The sequence below is a fragment of the Ahaetulla prasina genome, chromosome 2, assembly GCF_028640845.1.
Source record: "Ahaetulla prasina isolate Xishuangbanna chromosome 2, ASM2864084v1, whole genome shotgun sequence".
In the NCBI taxonomy this organism is placed as follows: Eukaryota; Metazoa; Chordata; class Lepidosauria; order Squamata; family Colubridae; genus Ahaetulla; species Ahaetulla prasina.
The window spans coordinates 104,778,125-104,802,245 of record NC_080540.1 but is presented as its reverse complement, the minus strand read 5'-3'; the positions used below and the strand labels follow the sequence as shown (position 1 = coordinate 104,802,245).

General features: G+C 39.0%; 1 protein-coding gene across 2 annotated transcripts; it reads right to left on the bottom strand.

Annotated features, from left to right (window-relative positions):
* Positions 1-6,915: 6,915 nt before the first annotated feature.
* On the bottom strand, positions 6,916-23,452 carry BOD1 (biorientation of chromosomes in cell division 1). Of its 2 annotated transcripts, none has more exons than XM_058168222.1 (4): positions 23,228-23,452; positions 14,103-14,227; positions 8,899-9,101; positions 6,916-7,603 (listed from the first exon to the last, which is right to left on the bottom strand). In XM_058168222.1, the coding sequence occupies exons 1-3, from the start codon at positions 23,417-23,419 to the stop codon at positions 8,900-8,902; spliced, it is 519 nt and encodes a 172-aa protein (XP_058024205.1). In that variant the 5' UTR covers positions 23,420-23,452; the 3' UTR covers positions 6,916-7,603; position 8,899. The 2 variants fall into 2 exon arrangements, with proteins under 2 accessions (XP_058024205.1, XP_058024204.1); XM_058168221.1 differs by lacking the exon at positions 23,228-23,452 and adding an exon at positions 20,874-21,235.
* Positions 23,453-24,121: the final 669 nt, after the last annotated feature.

Below are 24,121 nucleotides of genomic sequence, written 5' to 3'. Positions count from 1 at the left end.
GGGTTCCTACAAGACACTGAACTACAAATGGCCCAACTGCAATTTAATTGACTCTAGTCCATAGTTACATCCACAAGAATGATCTAGAAACATTTATCTTATCAATATTCACATAAAAATATCAATTTATAAAGATTATTTCTCACATTCTAGGTTTACATAGGCCCACCCCACATCTGATACTTAAATTTATTTATTTTCATTTTAGTCTAGAAGTCTAGAAGTCAACTCATTCTTCTTGCATGATTGCATAATTGACAGGTCTTACAGTTGGACTGCTTTTCTGTCTTTATACAAATCAAGTTTCTTTATCCTTGACTGTAGAGCTCATTTATTTTTGTCAGTGTGCTATATGACATACAGATGGATATCAACATCATATATCCAAATTGCTAAAAAAACAAATTGAATAAATACTGGATTTTTCTTTGTCATTTAAATTAAAAAGGATTCTAATAGTCTGGGGTATAAAACATTTTTCACCCCATTCCTTCCTTAAAAGAGTGATAGTTAAGGCTTGAAAATGAATATAAGTAGAGTTCATTTGAGTACGTAATGTACTTTGAGCAGATTATATATTAACCTCAGTCCCACTGGCCACTTTTAAATATGGTAAATTAAAAAGTCAAAAGGCCCAAGATGTTTCTGAAGGGAAAGGAGGTGTAGGGAAGAGATACAATTACAGTAAAACTACATTTTCCATTTTGCTGAAAACTTTCTAGCAAACTATGCAGCTATAATATCAAAGATGTCTTGTTGTTTCCTATTTTTATACATATTAAGCCCTCAAAGAACTGTGCTGCTTTTGAAAAATACAATCTTCAATTTGTGCCCAAAGTTTAATTTATTTATTTATAAATTAAAAATTAAATCACAGCTGGTTTCTCATGACTAAGCAGGCTAGTATATATGATCATAACAGGAGAAAGTTGAGAAGGCAGAAAATCTTTTAAGCTCTTTCACATTATAAATGTATCAGATGAAAAAATGCAGCAATTTCCTGAGCCCTATTAATGGCACTAGCATACTGTTCCATGAGAGCACATTCAAGGTATTAAATGACTGCTCCAAGAAACAGGAACCAATTCAATTAAAACCTATGAAGTCTTCTAGGAAGAAGCAGCCCATTTGATCCTATGAGCCACATCATCTGAAATATCCTCCTATTTCTTGGACACTTTTTGGAAGGAAAGCCATCCATTTCTTCCCAAGTTAAATCATTTGAGTGGACAAACTACAGTGTTTCTGCTTGGTCATTTTAAATTTAGGCTTTTTCTCAAAGAAGAGCAGACAAGATCAATGTTTCATTGGGTAGCTGCCCATAAGATATTGGGCAATACACAAAAGAAAAGGCAGTGCTTTGATTGTATCATTGTGGCTGCCTTCTTGATTGTTTTGATCCCAATCCATAGATACCTCTGCTTCTTTTGTTACAATTTCCCTTGGAAGCTGAGCAGATGCTGCTTCCTTCTGAATTATAACAACAGCAAAGTCCAGCAGAAATGTTTCAAATCTTACTCAAGTTAACTTACTTAGCTCATGGCAGGACTAAGCAATCGTTTTGAACCCGTAGGGACTTTGCGATTTTGAGAGAATGTTGCTGGCACTATCACAAAACAAATGATTTGAACAAGTGGTGGCCGTTGTCAGTATGACTCAACTCCCCACATGCCACATCTTTAGTAGGAGGCAAATTGGTGAATTTCTCTCTGCTACTGCTATATTCTGCTTAAGAATATCTTCTACTGTCCAAGTGTCATGGGCCTTTCTCTAAGAAATACAATTTCCAATGTAAATTTTGTTTTTAAGAACACCCTTGGCCACCCAAATTAAACTAGGACAAAGAATTTACTAGGTAAGAAAAATATCAACAGATATAGCAGGTACTACTGACTACCATGGCTTACTTAAAACTCAAGTTTGTCTTGAGAATTGATCTTTGCAAATATAGGGACACTGACACTGGCTGTTTAATATCTTTGGAATGTTAAATTGAAGAAGGCTTAAAATTCATGACTTCCAGGAAATCACTATATTGTCTCAGAGGTTTTCATTCATGGTTGTCACCATCTAGATCTGAGGTCTTCAACCTTCGCAGCTTTAAGACTTGTGGACTTCAACTCCCAGAATTCTTTTTTTTTTTACACTTCTTTTTAATTTTCTTTTACGACAAAACACATATACATGATAACATTTTCAATCCCAATATTGTGTGTCGGCGGGGTGATTACCAATCACTAGTGCCTTCACAATTTACAAATATCCTTAATTTCTCTAAATTTGTATTGTTACCATCTTGTATCCAGAACTTTAAATTAACCAATGGCTATAAGCTTTATTTTTCTCATTCCATATGCATATACACTAATATATATTTTATCTGATAACATCATTAATTCTATCCTTCTACACCATTCATTTTAATATTTCAATTAATAGTATTCTTTCTCCAAACTTTACTAACATATCTTCCCTTCTAGCCATTGATAAAATATATCCCATATCTTATAATATTGCTTTTCTTCCTATTCTCTTATTTCAAATGTCAATTTACTCATTTCAGCACATTCCATTATTTTCCTAATTATTTCATTTTACAAAGGTATTTTCTCACTTTTCCAATTTTTAGCAAACACTATTCTAGCTGCTGTTATAATGTTTACCATCAAATATCTCACTTCTCTATTATACATTTCTGGTATGATCCCAAGTAAAAAGACTTCTGGTTTAAAATCTATGTGCTCTTTAATCATTTTTTCCAACCATGTGTGTATTTTAGTCCAATATCTTTTAGCTTCCACGCATGTCCACCACATGTGGTAATATGATCCAGGTGACTGATGACATTTCCAACATTTTTCGGATTTATCCTTCTAGCAATTCTTGTTGGGTGTAGATGCCATCTATAAAACATCTTATACAGATTCTCTTTATAGGCCGTAGACATTGTCATCTTATAGTTATGTGGGAGTCCACAAGTCTTAAAGCTGCCAAGGTTGAAGACCTCTGATCTAGATAATCAGCATGCTTTATTTTCTAGAACATCTTTTCCCAGTCTTCCCATGCTCTGGACTATCTTAAACTATCATATTGGGCAATACATTTGGAGAGAGTAGTTTGGGAAAGACACTTACAGAGGATCAGCCTAAGACTGCAAGATTACCATAGTGTAGGATTCATCAACCCTGGAAAACTTGAGAGAATAGCTTTATGGATATTCATATTAATTATGCAAATGTATGCATTTTGTATTATTTAGAGATACTTGTTTTCCCTGAAAATATCATGAATTTATGCCTCTTATTTCTGACCTAATACAAAATCCACCCAAAGACCAACTTTTCCTAGAAGTTGCAGGTTTTTTTTTTTTAAAAAAAGAAATCATAACTAAGAGAACTATTTGATGTAGTATTACTTGGGGTATCAGAATACTTATACAATAGCCTAAGGCTGCCTGAGGAATTAGCATTAATTAACTATTATTATCAGCTTCTATGACTGCGCACTAGACACAACTATTCCTTAAAATAACTGTAAATAAAGTTTAAAAAAACCACATCACGCTCAGGATGACTCTAAGGTATACAGTTACATCACCAAAGACAGATTGTCTAGCTCACTGTCCAGAAGGAGAACTAGTCTTCAACACTTTACAAAAGGCCAACAGGTTCAGGACCATCTGAATCTCAGAGGGTGTGCTGTTCCATAGGGCAGAGGCTATGTTCTGACCTAGGCTTCCTGAATCAGTAAAACACACAAGTAGTTCCAAAAACCTCTTTTATTGCAACAGCTGTGAATTCTGTTCATTCACAGATGAGTCCCAAATAGTTGTAAAGAGTCCTTTGGGATAAGGCTGATAATCACCCACCTTTACCTCCCTTGACACGCTGCCAAAGACTAATTGGCAAAGCCACATGGAGTCCAGAATCACACAGCGCTTCAGACTTTAAACTGAACACAATTAACGTTGCTTCCTGCAAAGGCCCACGTGCCTTTGCTCCTCTTTTAAGTCTTACGGGAGGGGCCAATCATTTCCAAGCCCTACTCCCGAGTTGTCCCTTTTGTTTTAGCTGTTCTTGCCTTCTGGCAGCTCTGCGCATCCACGCACTGGGAACAGGCTCCCTCTGTTCCTCTGCCTCGCTGAGGTCCAACTCAGGAGGCTCCGGAGGCAGCACGTACCTCCCAGATGGCCCTTTCTCTGCCTCCGATGCAGAGCCCTCGTCCGAGCCTTCCCCAGACTTCAGGACTGGCCCATGTTCCTCCCCAACCTCCTCACTGTCCGACTCTTCTGCCAGCTCCGCAGACTGCCAGCGGACCACAACAGGCGATGACAGAGAAGGCATACTTCTGGATTCTCCTCAGAGGACAATGTTTAATAAAAGATCTTTGGAGAATGCTCACTCATGGAATTACAGAAATAATTGGAGACAGGCAGTCTTGCAAATTACCCAACCTTATACCATGAAGGGCTTTATAAGCTATAACCAGTAACTTGAATTCCACCTGGAAGCCCAATGTAGCTCACAATATAGAGGCTACAGGGAATATTGAGATACCCCCAGAATTGTCTGCTCTGCTTGCAAGGTCACTTGCAAGTTTCAAGCGATCTTCAAGATCAATCTTACTAGAAAGCACTGCCACAATCCAGATAAATGGTGACCAGGGCATAAGTGATGGTGAATAGTACCTCTCAGTCTAGAAGCATGCATAATTAGCCACCTAAGAAGGGTATATACAAAAGCCTTCCAAGCAACAGCAGCTACCAGCTTTTTCAAGCAGTGGCTAAGCCTAGGTATCCCTCTTTTCAATTAGTGATTAATATCTCAGCCAAATTCTACTACGGCCTCAGAATAAATCTCAAACTCTCTCTCAACAGGTCCACTTGGATGGAATAATCTAATGGGTCCTACCCCCTTGAAATGGGAGATGGCTGTGGAGAACTTACGTCATCTAAAAGTGATCAGATTATGACAAGGGACTGATCCTAATTTTCCCTATATCCGTATTATTTTACCACAATCGCAATATAAAAAACAATTCTAGAGACCTCTGCTGTGCATTAGGCTCTCAATAATCTGGTCTATGGTTGCCATGGCGAGCACACCTCTCACTCTGCATCCAGAGAAGGTACTTTTGAACTATCCCAGCATCATAACATTAGGAAACTTCACCACTAATCTGGTCAAATTTGGGCAAATCCAGTGGGGAAACTGGCATAGGCGAATCAATCCAAACTGATTCCCAACTTCACTAATGGCACTTAATATCCATTATTTGCAGTGCAATGTCCCTGAAAGCCACAAGAATCCTCCAGATAATAATAACCACATCCCTGACCCCTATTCTGGGATTGTGGCTGATCTCAAACTAAGAGACAAATCTTCAATGCTTTTTAAGCTCTAGTTAGCATCTGCACTATCCTTTTGGGATTCATAAATACTAACTATGAGCAGGAAATGCTGTATATGCTGATCTCAAATGCTTATAAAACTGGTCTTTGTGTTGTCTTCTGATATATATGATACATACATATCAGAAGACAAGACCATTGTTCACTCTTTATTATTCTAAACAATACCTCAATCAAGGAACAATCAACTCAGACAAACAGGTTTACAGTATACAACAGCTTAATCAAGGACTCACCAAGACCACTCCCAACAACATAGGCTGATAGGCTAAGCCACTAATATATACAAATAAGAGCAAATCCCACTTCCCTTTAGCATGATGATGTTCACTAGTTTGGCAATGAAACATCTGCAAAAAAAACCCAACCCAGCTCGGAGAGCACTAAGGACCCCACAACAGAAAGGCATCAGGATAGCACTCAGTAATCTTCCTAATACATTTCGGACAGCTTTCAGGAAGCTAAAAATGACAATTTTAGAATCAATCACTGCAAAATTTCCAAAAGATTAAGGGCCTAGCAATCAAGGGATATAAAATAAAAACTAAATAAACAGAAACCATAAAAACAGTACTGATACTGACCTAAAAGAAAAGGCAGGTTTTTCTCTTTTTGTTTTTCCTCTCTTTTTCCTTTTCTATCTGGAATCTTTAGTCCCCTCTAGTGTCCAATTTCTGAAATCACAAAGTCTCAAATTTCTGTTATGACTTTAAAATAATTTGGTTCCCACAAAGGTGTTGTCTATTTATATATAATTATTTCTAAAATCTTATAACAAAACTACTGGTATTCCAAATTTGTGTGGTCCCTTAATTGATTTATAACTTTTGAGTTAAATTCTTATTTAGCTTTCTATCGTTTATTTTAAATTCTTTAGATCTATAGTTAATTTTTCTTTTATTCTGCAATAAAGGTAAGCACATAAGATGATTTTTACTAACTTGTCATTTTGAAGTTCCCTATTAGTCTTAAGATAGTTAAATAGTTAATTTCCAAAAGCGATTCGAAAGAGATTAAATCCAGTGCCCTTAAAAAGATTTCACAACCATTGAGCGTTTGATGGTTTCTCTTCATTTCCTTCACTAATATGGAAAGTGAAGTAAAACATTACAAATACTTATTGTAGAGTAAGAACAATACAAAAGTCCCTAACGTATTGGCCTGGTATTGTATTAAACTAGTTTATTTAACTAGTGTTAAGAGACTGCTTTATGGAGGCATAAAATTGAACATTCAATTTCCGAAGCCTTCTCACCCTTTCGAATTCCAACAAATCCTTAGAAATGGACAGCAAACACCACTGAGCAGATACATTAGTTCATTGTGATGGAATAGATATCCATATATAAAAACACTTCCACAACTGAGATTTTTTCTAACATTTTATTATTAAAAGTGTTCAGATATTTGCTTGCCAAATATTTGCACACAAATGTCCATCAGAGAGTTTTTGAGGCTCTCTAAGCAGCTTTGAACAGGCACCTGAAGAATGTCACAAATGAGACAATGGTCTCCTACTGCAAAGCCCCCAGAAGAAGCCATTTCTTGTTCCATGCCAATTTCTTTGATCAGACTGTAAGGGAACTAAGCATCAAGGTATAAAAGACATCACCCCCAGAAATCTGGCACAGACTTTGCTTTGGACACTGGTAAAAAGCCAATTATGAAAAATTCTTGTAGTTGAAAGAGACTTGGATAGGCACTGCAAGTGAGGTATTACTTAAATTCAATAATGATCTAGACCCAAGAATCATTTTCTAGTAAATTGAACTGCTTTATACTTGCATACTCACTGCTCAATTACCTAGCCTTCTGGGTAATTCTGACACAGCGGCTTCTAAGGAAACCAAGCATACTGAAAAATGTACCCTTTCCTATTGCTACATTTCCTGATACCACCAAATCCACTAACATCACACCTGAAACCCTTTTCCCTATTGTGGCTCCTTAAAAAGATGTCATTCCCCAAACACAGAAATAGCAAAACAGATGCTACTTCAGCAAATAGCAATACTCTTCCACATCTAGTTGATCCCTCCATTCCAAACAGAAACCACTGGTGACTTTTGCCAACCCTGTTCCTCAATCGCAGTTGATAATAGCCGACAATCTGTATTCCTGCAGAAATGTAGCCCGTTGCCAAATTGTCAGCCTGGGTTTTGAAACTGTAGCCACCTTAAATCCAGAAATGCACTGCAAAAGGAAAAGATAAAAATCAGTTTTGCTATACTGTCATTAAGCCAGCTGCTACTTCAACCTAGTTAATAGCCAAACAAAAAGGCTCTAAATTCAGCATAAACCTGATTACTTGGTTTATCAATGGTAAGATTGATGTACTAATATGCTGTGATAACGGAACAAAGATTAAGGAGTGTGTTCTCAGTGTTGTTATCAGGATTTGGCAACTGTATTTTCTCTTGACAAATAACTAAAATACAGAGTTATTTTATACACTAAAAAGTGGAGTTTCTTTGCCATCTGACTTACCTTTAAAAGAATCCTAGAAGCAACAAGACCTTGTGCTTTCCAATGCCTTGAGGCGTAGCTTTAAAAGAGAATCTATTCTTGTTGTATGTCTAAATAAGGAAAGGGGTATGTCCTTAATACCACACTAAACTTTATATGCACACCACGTGCGAAGACAGAGAAAACCCTCTGCAGTAGAGGCCGGATTTTCTCTATGAGGCAGCCTACCAGGTAGCAAATCATGATTCTGGTGAAGAAGGGAAGCTCAAAAACCAAAAGGCAAATTTCCTATTCCTGTCTTTGAGCAAGTTGGAGCTTTGCTAAAAATAGGAACTGTAGATCTGGTTCTCTAAATTCTAAGAGGTTCCCTAAATCTCTAACTTCATGATAACAAAGCAATGCACATCCAAATTCACTGCCATTAATTTTTGATTCAGAATAGCGAGTTGTGTTATATGGAGCACCTAATAGAAAGGGTTAGTATTTACCCATATTGGGATGCTCTATCTGGAGTCTACAAAACATATCAATGTCCTACAAGATGAGAGCTACCTGGGAGATAGCTATTGACTCCTAATCAATTGTGTAAGTTACCCAAATCGGTTAATTAAGATAATTCAAGCTTAGCTATACATGAATCTATGTCGTTCTTTATATATTTAATGACTGGTCTGTTTTGTTTTTTGTTTTTTCAAGATTAATGGAGTTTTAATAGTTAAGCCTTTACTCAAGGATAATTTGAGCTGCAATTCTTCCTGTATCTTTGAGTAGCTATTCAATAACCAAATTGCTGCCTTGCCTGGTAAAAAATGTACTATCACTAACAGAGAGGACAGAGGACCAAGTACAATACTGCAGTCTTTTAATGACAAATATTACAGACTTCAAAGTCACAGCTTGTTCTTACTTTTGTAGTAATTTTGGCACTGACCTGACACTGTCTTTTGGCTATTTGATTTACACCAGTGACTCACGAAAGGTTTACAAATGTGTGTAAAGAAAGACATGCAGTAATACCAGACCTTACGAGGCATCTTGGGGTGGAGAAGGATTCTGACTCTCAGGCTCTGGGGGAGGAGGAGGAGCTGGCACCAAGTCGTCTTTCTTCTGTGCAGCCAGGAAATCATGAATTGCCTTCTCTATCTGCGGCCTGAAGATGTGGTTAAGTTTTGGATCCACCACCTGAGAAATAATTCTGTCCACTCCAGCTTCCAGCATCCCTGACCTGGGGCAGAGACAAAAGAGCCATTCAGCTTCTGTCAAAGATCTTCCCTGCAAGCCCCCACCTAGAGCTCTCTGGAGCCATCATGTCAACTGCAATTAGCCTTACAGTGGTAAGAATGACAGCATTCTTGGTAGCATTTACATGGGAGAAGCATCCCACCTTTTGTAAAGAAAACCCAGATGGCTCTGAACCTGCACTTTCGAGGGTGCTTGCAAAATGGACAACAGATATGTGGTCGCCCAACCACTTAAAAAGTATCGTGGTCAGAAGCTGAGTGAGGGTGCTTGTGGGATGCAAATAAGAATAAATAAAACATGCCTCCACACAAAGCAGAGGGGGGAAAAGCACACCCATTGGTAAGGATAGGTGTGTGGGTGAGGGAAGTGACCTTTTTGGCTGGTACAAGAGAAGAAGAGAAAGGTGGCATTCATCCCAGGCTCTACCACTGTCAATTGCTCTGACCTCTGCCAAGTCTAGACATATGGGAACTTTTTTCACAAGACGAAAACAAACACTTGCAACACATGACAGAGAGCTTTTCTGAGAACAGTGTGTCAAAACCCAAGAAGTGACTTTGCTTCAAGGCTGTGCTGGATAAAGAGAGCAGGGAATCAGCTGTCTGTTTGGGTTAAGTCATGTCTGCAAAAAGCCAGGAAGCAAAAACAGAGACACTGAAGAGCATTTGGGAACGCAAATCCAAACCTAATGTGACCCTACCTCCTGGGCAGAAAACTAACAGTACCTGCTATTTTGAGGCTACGTGGGCACTTAAGAAGATCAGTATCCTTTGACACTCAGCCTTTCAGAAGGGCAGGTCTAATCTGGCATGAACCTCGATCCGCTCTAATGCTTTTCTACCTCCTATTTGTTGAGTCGTGCCTTGTACTGCAATAGTAGCTCTACACAGTGCAGATAAAGGCTGCAATATTGCTATTATAGTGGGCAAGTTTACTATAGTACCAGAATTATACCTAGAAACCTGAGTATACACAAGATTAACACAGGCAGAATTTAATTGATGATGTTATTTATATTTATCTTATTTCTGAGGCAAACTTATTAAGTGAAAAAGGAGGTATTATGTGGTGCATAGTTTGTCCCAAGAAACAAGAAAAAGGATATCCACAACCATAGAACAAGCAAAGCTAAGAATTAGTGAGACAGATGCTGTTTTCTCCTTAGATTTATTCTATTACATCAAGAAGGTTTGCCTCAGATTAAAAATTTCTTGATTTCCCAAACTGACTATATCAAATCATAAAGATGGCTTACAAAATGCATCTTGGAATAAATTCGTGGTAACTAGTATTGATTGGTGTTGCAAACGATTTGTAGATCTGGTTATACTGTCCAGAAAGAAATCAAGAGAAATGCTTCATAGTCTTTGCCCTACCTTGATTAAGCTGTACAACTAAACCAAACAATATTTTGAACTCAGTGTGTGCTCCTGCTCTATTTATATTAAACACCCACATCTTATTTCATACAAATGAGGCCTGGAGGTCTTGCTATACTGCAAGGTGGGTTCAATGGGCACTGTATTTGAAAGTATAGCACATGAAGCTAGGGCAAAATTAATGTCCATTTAATTTGTGCCAACATTAAATTAACATCAAATATGTTAATAGATAAAACTATTTTCCAGTCATGGGTTTAACATGTTCTTTCTGTCACATTAAACATTACAATCAGGTAACAGCTTTACTTTACTTTGTGAATTTAAGCTCTTCTCACTGTTGCCCCTAGAGGTGATTTTCAGTTAAGGTGCTAACTGCCTTTGTCCTAGAGAAAGCTAATCTGATCACTTCCACATTTGTTAATTTTTCAATTGAATTTTAAAAAGGTAAAGGTAAAGGTTCCCCTAGCACATATGTGCTAGTCGTTCCCGACTCTAGGGGGCGGTGCTCATCTCGGTTTCAAAGCTGAAGAGCCAGTGCTGTCCGAAGATGTCTCTGTGGTCATGTGGCTGGCTGGACTAAATGTTAAAGGAGCAGGGAATACTGTTACTTTCCCGCCAATTGAATTTATGAACAGCCCCAATGTCTCTGGGCAACGTACAAAGTATACAGTAAAAAACAAAAGAGTAAAAACAAAAAATTAACTCTCTGGGGAACGTACAAAATATACAGTAAAAAACAAAAGAGTAAAAACAAAAAATTACCTCACCTAAAGAAGAATATCCAGAAAAATCAATGACCGTTAAACATTGATTGCTTTAACTGAGGGCTCAGGTTTTAAGGGCTCATTTAAATAGGGCCAGTGTGGGTCTCTCCAATTATGGTGTTCCAAACGGATTAGATGACATGTTTGAGATGCATTTCCCCTTGATTTTTTAAAAAAGAAATTTCAGCAGCATGTATTATACGGGTTTCAATCTATTTCACAGAAGATATGTTTTATGACTGGTTTTGGTTACACAGACTTTCAATTTGAGCATAACTGAAATTGTTAGCATTTTGTGACTGAAACAGCATTAGATGAATAAATAACATTACCCACAAACACTATATAGTCTATGGCCAGGTAATTTGTTGCCTTCAGTTTATAAAATAATAAAGGTGGGATATAAATAAGTAAATAAAGATAGGAACTGAAGAAGCTTCTTGGATGAGAAGAAAAATATCTTCAACAGAAAAACAAAGAAAGTCCAGTTGCCTTTTGAAAAAAGGGACAACCATGATCTAGATGACTGAGAATCTTCACAGGCATTTAGATATAAATAAAAAGTAATTTTTAAAATTGCCAGTTAGAGCCTTAAGTCCTTCACTTCTGAGAGTCTTGATGTTAGAATTTAAAACAGGCCTTTATCAGCGCCATCTCTGAACTTCACCAAACATTATTATGGCACTTATATTTTAGCATATCTAAACACAGAAAAAGAATCAGGTCAGACTTACTTTCCTTTGTTTCAATGTTAAATTTCCAAGAAAATGAAAATTTGATAAGTGTAGTAATTTTATAGGCTGTAAGACAATTCTTACAAAAACCCAAAAATTAAATCTTTCAAAATTCAAATGGTCAGATTCACTTTATTATTTTCAATACCTCCAAATAAACAACATGATTCAAAAGGAATTATAGAAACAAGGCAAATGGTTAGTTATGACAATATGTGAAAAACCTATTTCAGAACACCTGTTGGACTCATTTAGAAGATGTTATTGAAATATGACTTAGGAACTGAACTGAACAAATAGAAGATGATATGATTAAATGAATATAGAATTTAAACTATACAACTGCTATGCAACAATAGGATGGCTGTTAAATGGAAGACAAATGAATGTTACACATAGAGAAAACTAATACAATAAGTTTTACCACTGGTATATTACTCCAGTGAAGATTGCCAAGATAGTCACATTTTCTGAAAATTGCTGGAAATGTACCATAGGTCAGATAATATTTTTCTATCTGGTGGCACTGTTGTAAAGCTCAACAATTTTGAAAGATGATATATTACAGAATGAAACAGCTTTAAAGGCTGAATTCTCTTTTCTGCCAACTGTCTTCATTAAACATTACCAAACTTCTATCTTACAAAATATACTAAATTGGCTTTTTATATGGCAACAGCTGCCCAGATTTTTATGCCTTTTAGTAGAGATCACATATAATTCCCTCTTTACAAGAATGGCAAATTAAGCTATGGGAGATCCATCTTGTTAAAAATAATCTTATATTTCAAAAATAAGTTTGATACATAACATAATTTATCTCATAAACATTTGTGGATTATAATTCTACATATGGATATGAACTACATTTGGTTTAGGCTTTTCTTAACATAGGTTTTTATATTAATTTTAGCTTGATAGCTATACAATTTTTATATTAAATATTTTGTTATTTCTTATGATTTGTATTATACTGATCATTTTTAAAATTAACGAACATTGGCTTAATTCCATAATGGTTTTAAAGTCTTAAACTGATACAAGGCATCTTAATATGCAATGCTAATCTTACGTTACTCTGAATTTTTATTCAGTTTTTTATAGCTTTTATATCTCTTTTCTACTTTATTTCAGTTTTTCTTACTGTTTCTTTTTTTTCTTGGCTATGTTTTTAAATATCTGCTACTATACGTTTTTGGCAGATGTATGGCAACAGACTGTAATTCAATATTTCTTCTTCAATGCATGCTTCAAACAGAAGATGCATTCCAATAATTTCTACTGAATAATTTACTATATTAAAATTAAAAAGTTATAGAAAGCATTCAAAATCTAATTTTACTTAAACCACAGGATATAATTAAACTAGTGGATATTCTCTCTATATTTACAAAGAACACATGCAATGCTGTGTAAACTGATTAAGTGCAATAACTACTGTACAAAAGGAAACTGTACAAAAAGTATGTTACCACTGCCCTCTGCTGGACAAAAGTACACTATTCAATTTTAAGCTGATAGAACTATTGAGTCTTATTTGGGATTGGAGGTGATAAAAGAGGAGAAATTTAAAATAATGCAAATTACCAATATGCTATTTTCTCCTCAAAAGAAGGGTTGCTTGTAATCCTCCATTATGTGGCCACTTGCTCTAGAAACACAAGTCCTGTAAGAATGCTCAGATGCCCCATCATATTACATTTATATAATATATTGCATATACTGTATGTTCAAGCTTTCTCTGAAAATCTAACCAAGTATATGGGGATTTCTATATAAACTCTGTCATCTCTCCTTAACTGAAACATGCTGTTTTCTTGATACTATATGACTACAGCATGAACCTATGAAAAGGGAGGACTTTTTAAAGAAGTTTACGGGGTAGCAAACCTGTGTCCAATTGGTTGCACAAACAGCTGCACCACATCAAAATGTCCACACAGCCTATTTGTAAGACTCCAAAGATGCCTAAGTAACACCTCAATAGGTAAAACGTATTTAGATGAAGGCCTATAAACCACCAGGAAGCATTCTTCTAATTCTTATCCAAATATAAGGACTTATTTATCTTCAACGATTTTTATATTTAGTACCTTCTACTTACTGAATCACACTTTGTCTGAGCCCATTCCGCAGTTGGTTTTTGTTCATTGCTGGGTTCCATTCTTGCTTATCCAGGTGGGTAGATACAAAGTTGTCCACTTTTTGTCTCAAATTCTGATAAGCTGGCTAAACAAAATTGTATAATGAATACAACAAACTTGATGGGTTTCTTATAAAACCCTCCTTGGGGACAAAGATTTATCCTGGTCAAACTTTTGAGAAGCAATACTAAAAGAAAAACAAAATAAAGCCTAACAGCAAACTGAAACATAAGAAAACGAAACAAGCAGGGGAAAGCATGGAAGCATACATTCTGCTTGTCAAGAGCATGCTTTTCACCCATTCTTTTGGAACAGCACACACAAAGAATATTCTTCAAATAAGATGATGCAGTGCATTAGCTCTGAAGAAAAAAAGATACTTCATAGGTATGCCTGTCAGTTACCGTAGCTCTGTCAGTTTCTGTTCTTAAAACAAACTCTTTTCACTGCAGAAGACAGCCACCCAATTATGGCAAAGGTCTACTTTAAAGGGTTGCAATTGCGTGTTCAATTCACGCCTCCATGTGCTCTGAAGCACCTTTTCCCCTCATATAGTACTTCTGTATTGATTTATATAAATTCTTGTCCAGTAGGATTTCGGGTAAAGGCTCCACATATATTCCTGATAAAATTCAAAAGATCCGTCCATAATAAGTAGAAGAATGACAGCAAAGGTTGCCTTTTGACAAGTAGAACAGTAAAGCTTCTTTAGATAAAATGTTATTAGCAAAGTGTTCATTTGAAAGTAGAAAGACTTATACATAGTTTATTAGAGAAAGAAAGGATACATGTAGAGGAAAATAAAGTATACAGTATTGTTTTCTGAAAATTATATATCAAAAGAACTTTAAAGCAGGGATGCAAATTCTAGATATGGCTGGATTCCAGCCTCTATCATTGCCAGCCAGCATGCCTGCCCAGAATTTAAAGATTTAGTTTTGAATCTTATGTTCTAATATTCATTTTATGAAAGTATGATGTTTTTATATTTAAAAATACCTGATTAATTTCAAGAATATATATAAACTTTAGTACATAACACAATTTAACAAATTTTGAGCATCTTCTAATCTGCTAACTTTTACATAATTCTGATAGAAGAGAACTACATCATAAATTAAAAGAGTTAAAGCTTATGATTATAAACTTTCTATACAGTTTGACCCTGAAAGAGCCTGCTATTTGTTCACTAAATATATGTTCTGAATTTTTACATTTAGAAGTGCTATTGTACTTATTGTACAATAATTGTTAAAAGTACAAGAATACAGACTGACGATATTGGGCAAATGGAATAGAATATCATTCCCCCAAAATTGTCATGCATTCAGAATATGTTATTCTATTGAATTGATATTGTATAGAATCTTTTAAAATCCCATCTAAAATAGCCATTTAATGACAAGGTAGTGAGTATTTATTTTACAGTTTTATCAATTATATTTTGCTATCTGGCTGCATCTGGAGTTCAGAAAATATTATATACATTATTTGTGTTGTTAATGTGTTTACAAAATGTAGTACAAGGAAATAATACTCAATTCCATGAGGGGAATAAGACTTATAGCAGAAATTGGAGACAGTATTATATATACTAGAAATAGAATATATACCGTACTTATAGGAGTATAAGATACACTCCCTCCCCCCCCCCCCAAAAGAGGATGGAAATGTTGGTGCGTCTTATACACTGAATACAGCCATTTTTGGCCTTCCGAAACTCCACCCCACGGTCCCGTTTTTTGCCAAAAACAGGGCCATTTTTTGCAAAAAAAGGGCACGCAGAGGCTTTGAGAGGCTTGCAGAGTGCTCCTGAGGGCTGGGGAGGGCAAAAATGGGAGATGTGTGAGCGGGTTGTGAGGCCAAAAAAGGGCCCATTTTTCATGAAAATGGGCCCATTTTTCATAAGCAGGGCATTTGCCTCCCAGCCCCAGGAGCATTCTGCAGGCCTCCCAGCCTCTGCACATCCCATTTTTCGCAAAAATGGGATGCACAGAGGGTTTGAGAGGCCTGCAGAATGCTCCTGGGGGCCCGGGAGAGCAAAAACTTTTTTTCTTGTTTACCTCTTTGAAATCTTGGTGCGTCTTATACTCCAGTGCATCTTATAGTCCAAAAAATATAGTAATAAAAAGTTGTATACTGTTCATCACAAGACTAGAGATTATGTTGTTAGAAGGTTTTAGAGATGAATTATCTGTTTTAGATAAAGGTTACGTTCATCTGTTTGCCTTGATTTTTAGCCTCATGATACAATATATATTCAATCATTAGATATTATTGTGTCAATATGAAACAACTTTGTGACCTTGTATTTGATCTCTTAGCTTACATTAAATCCTTCTATCTTTGATAGCTATTTTATTCTTCTTCTGCTCAATGCTTTACCTTTGCTTATCTAGAAGGCTATGATCTTTTCTTTTTACTAGCTTGGGTTACATCAACTTTCAACACTCTTTTGGGCTATTTTGTATACCTTTTCCTTTCATTTCCCATAGTTGGTAACTCAGGTGCGTGACAGTAAATGTACAAAGGTCTCATGTCAATGCCATTTGAGATGAGACCTTTGTGGTGAAGGCTTAAACCCCTAGCATATTCTATTATATCGGGGACTAATACTGTCATGTAATTCCCTCCAGTTTGTTTTTTACAATCTGTGATAGTCTGTTAAGTTTTATTAATTGTACATGGATTTTATCAAATATGCACGTTAATGTATATCCTATCCAACTTATACAATATTTACATTTTATTCCTTATCTCTCTTAATTCTTTACTAAACCTTTCTGCTAATTTACATCCTTAGAATATACTTATGCTTCTATGTTTCTTCCTTCTTAAAAAACATTGGGAGTCATTGACATAGGACATTAAACCTAGTGCTTTCTTTAGGACAATACATTTAGGACAATTTGTTTATCAGAAAGAGGAATCCTTTTTCAATGGATGTTTAGGGTTAATCATACCCAATCTTTTGTTTACATTGATCACAAACATTGCCATATCACAGTCATGCGCTCTGATTAGTACATGTTCTACAGTCAAACACTGTAGAACATGTACTAATATAAATACTAATATATTTAAGGCAGGGGTCACCAACCTTTCGGACCGCAGGGACCACTAAATTCATAATTTTAAATCCCGCGGCCCACTAATATGATCTGCCTAATGACCAGCTGGGTGGGTGTGGCTAGGTGGTCATGTGACTGGGTGAGCGTGGCCAACTCGATGTCAATCGTGTCAAGGGGCGCCTCGCCAGCCTCTATTCACCCCTCCCCTCCCAGCCACTCTTCGCCTCCCCACCCTGGCTCCTTATGGCCCCAACAGAAAGCAGGTGTTGGAGCTAAGCAGCCACCACAAGTAAGAGTTGGCAAAACAGCTCAGTTCAAATTGGATCTGACTGAGAAGGAGGCTCAGCAGAAGTACCTCACTGAGAACTATGAGCATAGACTTTCCAAGCAGAGGGAAGACCTGCAGGAGTACAAGGCCAGCTACTGGCGCCTAGAGGCTCAGTGGGCTGAGATGGTCAGTCAGTTCTAGGCCATGAGGCAGTCCCACTGGAACAAGGCCCTCCAGCTCCTCGCCACCAGCGGCACTTCCCTGTAGCCTTCACCCAAAGCCCCACACCAGGAGGCTTAAGCAGACCCCAAGTCGGAATTTCTTCCCCCCTCTGACCCACACAAGAAGACCCCAAAGAGGGAGACTCTCTGCAGCAACACAAATGTTCACTGCATGTATCCAGCCCAGGAGCCGTAGTTTGAGGACCCCTGATTTAGTGCAATATAAAAAATGCAAATAATTTTTCTGTGGACCACCAAAATTTTCTTACGGTTCACCAGTGGTCCACGGACCATCAGTTGGTGATGGCTGATTTAAGGCATATATTTGGTTAGGCTATTGTTGGGTATATATGCTCTCCTTTTTAGATTCTCATGATCTGGGCATTGTAACTGAATGAGATGTCCTAATGTGCATTATCTTCATGTTTTGTCATCTGGCCATAAGTAAAATCTCAATATGTTTTTATTTTACTGATCAGTACAGTTTTAATAAAATATGTATTGTTTATTTGTGTTCATGTAGTTTGTTATGTATATTAACTTTCAGCAAACATACATAATCTTCCTAAACTGGGTTTTGACCACGGCTGATGAGGACTTGACAAGAAATATTGTCTAAATTCTTAAAAATGAAAGCTTTCACAAGACAAAATAGATTCTGAAAGAGCAGAAGGACTTAAAATGGTCATAATACAACTACTATTGGAATGGCTCAGAAGGAGCTTGTAATGGGGATCATGTAGCGTATAATCAGCCAGTGCAAGGATTTAAAGTAGATTCTTTAACAATGTCCTATTGATTACATTCATCTGACTAAATGTCTTAGGCTTAATGAGGGTCTTTGAAACTTGCTGTGTTATGTAAGTTAAATAATTGATCCATCTCTCTTTTGGATTTTAGACAGTACTATTTAGGATACAACTCTTGTTCAGTTGTATTAACCCAGTAAGGGTTAAGGTATTAAATGCAGAATATCATATCCCATGCACTCTCCTCATGCAAGTGCTGTTAAAAACATCATAGCTTGCTAAACATCTTTCAAAAGGTCAAAACTAAGCATTGTGGCTAAGGAGCAACTATAATACAAAACAACAACATTTATATCTATAATAAGGTAATAATTTACTAATGCGGGTCTTCCAGAAAGCAGTAAAAATGGGAAAGCCCTCTATAATTATCTTGAATGGTGATATTATTATGGACATTTTAAATGTTAGATTTTACTCTAGATATTTTGTTGGCTATTTCTTTTGCATATGTTTTATTAAGTTCCTTAAGCTGTTGGACAATAAACAATAAACATGTTTTATTACGCTGCTCTCACTGACCTTTAGGGTTAGACAGTATTCCTTCACAGAAAGAGAAGAGGAATCTTAGAACCAACTTCCACTGGAAGTAGTGGGCCAATAATCAGTAACTGAGTTTAAAAATGCTTGGGATACTTGTTTATTATCAAATGACATTAATAAATTGATAAAATAAAAACAATAAAAAACTCAAAGCGCAGATTCAGTGGATTGGCTCTTTTCCTGCCATCCATTTTCTATGTTTCTATATTCTGGTAGCTGCCTTGAAGCTGTTTGGATTTGGCAACATACAAATTAACTCACTAATCTGATTAAATAACTATGAACCCAAGGCTTACGCATTGATTTAAACTTATTTGGCTGCTTAGAATAATAGGACAACTTTACAAAATGTTATCTTTCCCCATCCGTAGATAAAGGTAAAGGTTCCCTTGCACATATGTGCTAGTCGTTCCTGACTCTAGGGGGTGGTGCTCATCTCTGTTTCAAAGCCAAAGAGTCAGTGCTGTCTAAAGACATCTCCGTGGTCATGTGGCCAGCATGACTAAATGCCAAAGGTGCACAGAATGCTGTTACCTTCCCACAAAAGGTGGTCCCTATTTTTCTTCTTGCATTTTTTACGTGCGTTCGAACTGCTAGGTTGGCAAAAGTTGGGACAAGTAACAGGAGCTCACCCTGTTACATGGCACTATGGATTTGAACTGCTGAACTGCCGACCTTGCGATTGACAAGCTCAGCATCTTAGCCACTGAGCCCCCATCCATATTACCGTATAAATGCCAAGCAAGAATGTGCATAGGTAGTTTAACAATGTGGTAACTTGTTATCAACAAAATTAGCAGTTTCAGTCTTTTATTATAGAGGTAGTGAGTTCTGTACCAAAATTTACTTTGCACAGAAAGAACATTAAGACACCGGATCCTATATGACGGCCAGGCTACAGAAATCATAATAGTTTAATACCTAGGATTTAATGTAGTATATTCTTGCTCCTTAACATGATACAAAGTTCAGTAATTTCTCACATCCAGAACACTGGTTCTCAGTGTCCCTATTTTAAATCTCACCAGTGACTTACACTGAAAGAATCTGAGTGGCACCATGAAAGAGGACAAAAGCCCACCTTCCCAATGGGCTCACAATTTTATTTTATGGTTCATTTACAAGCACCCCATCTGGATTAGTTCTAGTTGAAAAAACAGAGTATGGCTGCGCAGCGATCAGTCAGGAAGTGAAGGAGACAAGCTGCCCACATTCAGATCAACACAGGCGCCTAGCTAAAAACACAGTCCTTTGTTACTGGCAGAGACCAGTAGAGTGCTCTTTTGTCCCCGTTTTCCCTCCAAATCCGGATCACCTCAGTCTAGCGAAAGAGGGGCGGCTGCTTCAGGACAGACAGACAGCCCCAGGGCCAAAACCACTACTGGATTTACTGTTAGGGGAGGGATGAGAAGAAACAGGTGGAAAGGGCAAGAAAACACGGCAAGATTTAGAGTTAGAATTCTTTACTGCCCAATAAAGAATCCTAATTTAATTCTAATTCTAACCAGCGTGCCTATCGTCCCTGTCCTACTGTACCCCATTTGTTTGTACTCATTTCCTATGTTCATGCCCGTGTTTATATTTATACCTGTTAGCTTGTACATTTTTGACAAAATAGATTAAATAAGTGTGATTAGACACACAAGTTGCCATCGTCGCCCTCTTCTTCCGCCGTGGAGCAAAACAATCCTTGTCCCTGGCTGGGACTACCCATAGGACGACGGGGCTCGAAGTTTCCTCGGTATCCCAAAACAGAGATCCTTCTCCCCCGCAAAATTATTGGAGGGGGTTATTAAGCTCCCTACAACGGCAGCAGCGGTACCTTAGTATCGACGTCGGCCAGGCAGTCCCGGCGAAAAGCGTCGAAGAGGCCGCGGCTCTTGAGTTGGCCCACGATGAGGGCGATGAGCTGCGCGTCGCCGGGGGGCAGCGAGGCCGGGTCGGTCCCGCCCGGCCCCGAGGGATTCCCACCAGCTCCGCCCGCGCCTGAGGATGTCCCGCCGGGCTCCGCCATCCCCCCGCTCCCCCCACGGCCGGGTCCCCGGGGCCGCGTTGCCCTTCTACTCCCAGCAGGAGGTAAGAAGGCGGCGGCGGCGGCGGCGGCCACCACAGCACGAGTGGAAACGGCAACAGCTGTTGGCGCCGTTCATGCGGCGGTCGCAGGCATTCTGCATCACGGTTTCCCGCCGCAGGTTGGGACACGCAGACTCGTCAAGGAAAAGGCGACCGTGGCGCGTGTTTATTACGTTTCTAACCCGGCGGCAGGGAGAGGCGCGGGGATGCTGGGTATTGTAGGAGCAGGTCTGGCTAGAAAGGGGAGGGGCGTTTGTATTGATACAGCTCGGGGGAAGAGTTTGCAGGGAGGCAGAGAAATAGGCTCGTAAAGCTCGAGTCCCACCACATTTAGAAGAGGAGTCGTCACCCATCATCGCCTTAGATGGGGGAAATGATATAAGGATAATGGGAGTTGTAGTCCATTACTAGAACTAACTGTAGACCTCTCCACCGCTTATTGTCCTCCCTCCCTCCCAGCCTTTGCCGATCTTTCGCGATAATTCGCTTTCTATATTCTGGTAGCTGCCTTGAAGCTGTTTGGATTTGGCAACATACAAATTAACTCACTAATCTGATTAAATAACTATGAACCCAAGGCTTACGCATTGATTTAAACTTATTTGGCTGCTTAGAATAATAGGACAACTTTACAAAATGTTATCTTTCCCCATCCGTAGATAAAGGTAAAGGTTCCCTTGCACATATGTGCTAGTCGTTCCTGACTCTAGGGGGTGGTGCTCATCTCTGTTTCAAAGCCAAAGAGTCAGTGCTGTCTAAAGACATCTCCGTGGTCATGTGGCCAGCATGACTAAATGCCAAAGGTGCACAGAATGCTGTTACCTTCCCACAAAAGGTGGTCCCTATTTTTCTTCTTGCATTTTTTACGTGCGTTCGAACTGCTAGGTTGGCAAAAGTTGGGACAAGTAACAGGAGCTCACCCTGTTACATGGCACTATGGATTTGAACTGCTGAACTGCCGACCTTGCGATTGACAAGCTCAGCATCTTAGCCACTGAGCCCCCATCCATATTACCGTATAAATGCCAAGCAAGAATGTGCATAGGTAGTTTAACAATGTGGTAACTTGTTATCAACAAAATTAGCAGTTTCAGTCTTTTATTATAGAGGTAGTGAGTTCTGTACCAAAATTTACTTTGCACAGAAAGAACATTAAGACACCGGATCCTATATGACGGCCAGGCTACAGAAATCATAATAGTTTAATACCTAGGATTTAATGTAGTATATTCTTGCTCCTTAACATGATACAAAGTTCAGTAATTTCTCACATCCAGAACACTGGTTCTCAGTGTCCCCTATTTTAAATCTCACCAGTGACTTACACTGAAAGAATCTGAGTGGCACCATGAAAGAGGACAAAAGCCCACCTTCCCAATGGGCTCACAATTTTATTTTATGGTTCATTTACAAGCACCCCATCTGGATTAGTTCTAGTTGAAAAAACAGAGTATGGCTGCGCAGCGATCAGTCAGGAAGTGAAGGAGACAAGCTGCCCACATTCAGATCAACACAGGCGCCTAGCTAAAAACACAGTCCTTTGTTACTGGCAGAGACCAGTAGAGTGCTCTTTTGTCCCCGTTTTCCCTCCAAATCCGGATCACCTCAGTCTAGCGAAAGAGGGGCGGCTGCTTCAGGACAGACAGACAGCCCCAGGGCCAAAACCACTACTGGATTTACTGTTAGGGGAGGGATGAGAAGAAACAGGTGGAAAGGGCAAGAAAACACGGCAAGATTTAGAGTTAGAATTCTTTACTGCCCAATAAAGAATCCTAATTTAATTCTAATTCTAACCAGCGTGCCTATCGTCCCTGTCCTACTGTAGCCCATTTGTTTGTACTCATTTCCTATGTTCATGCCCGTGTTTATACGTTAGCTTGTACATTTTTGACAAAATAGATTAAATAAGTGTGATTAGACACACAAGTTGCCATCGTCGCCCTCTTCTTCCGCCGTGGAGCAAAACAATCCTTGTCCCTGGCTGGGACTACCCATAGGACGACGGGGCTCGAAGTTTCCTCAGTATCCCAAAACAGAGATCCTTCTCCCCCGCAAAATTATTGGAGGGGGTTATTAAGCTCCCTACAACGGCAGCAGCGGTACCTTAGTATCGACGTCGGCCAGGCAGTCCCGGCGAAAAGCATCGAAGAGGCCGCGGCTCTTGAGTTGGCCCACGATGAGGGCGATGAGCTGCGCGTCGCCGGGGGGCAGCGAGGCCGGGTCGGTCCCGCCCGGCCCCGAGGGATTCCCACCAGCTCCGCCCGCGCCTGAGGATGTCCCGCCGGGCTCCGCCATCCCCCCGTTCCCCCCACGGCCGGGTCCCGGGGCCGCGTTGCCCTCCTACTCCCAGCAGGAGGTAAGAAGGCGGCGGCGGCGGCGGCCACCACAGCACGAGTGGAAACGGCAACAGCTGTTGGCGCCGTTCATGCGGCGGTCGCAGGCATTCTGCATCACGGTTTCCCGCCGCAGGTTGGGACACGCAGACTCGTCAAGGAAAAGGCGACCGTGGCGCGTGTTTATTACGTTTCTAACCCGGCGGCAGGGAGAGGCGCGGGGATGCTGGGTATTGTAGGAGCAGGTCTGGCTAGAAAGGGGAGGGGCGTTTGTATTGATACAGCTCGGGGGAAGAGTTTGCAGGGAGGCAGAGAAATAGGCTCGTAAAGCTCGAGTCCCACCACATTTAGAAGAGGAGTCGTCACCCATCATCGCCTTAGATGGGGGAAATGATATAAGGATAATGGGAGTTGTAGTCCATTACTAGAACTAACTGTAGACCTCTCCACCGCTTATTGTCCTCCCTCCCTCCCAGCCTTTGCCGATCTTTCGCGATAATTCGCTTTTTATTAATAAAATTATTCTGCAGATAGTTCTGCTCTATTTCCTTGAATGTGCTGAAGCAACCCGAAGATACAGCAGTGCAGTGGTCGTTAGTAGGCCGCACATATTAGCACACACAACAGCACGTATTAGCATACCCAAAATGGGTAACACTCCTTT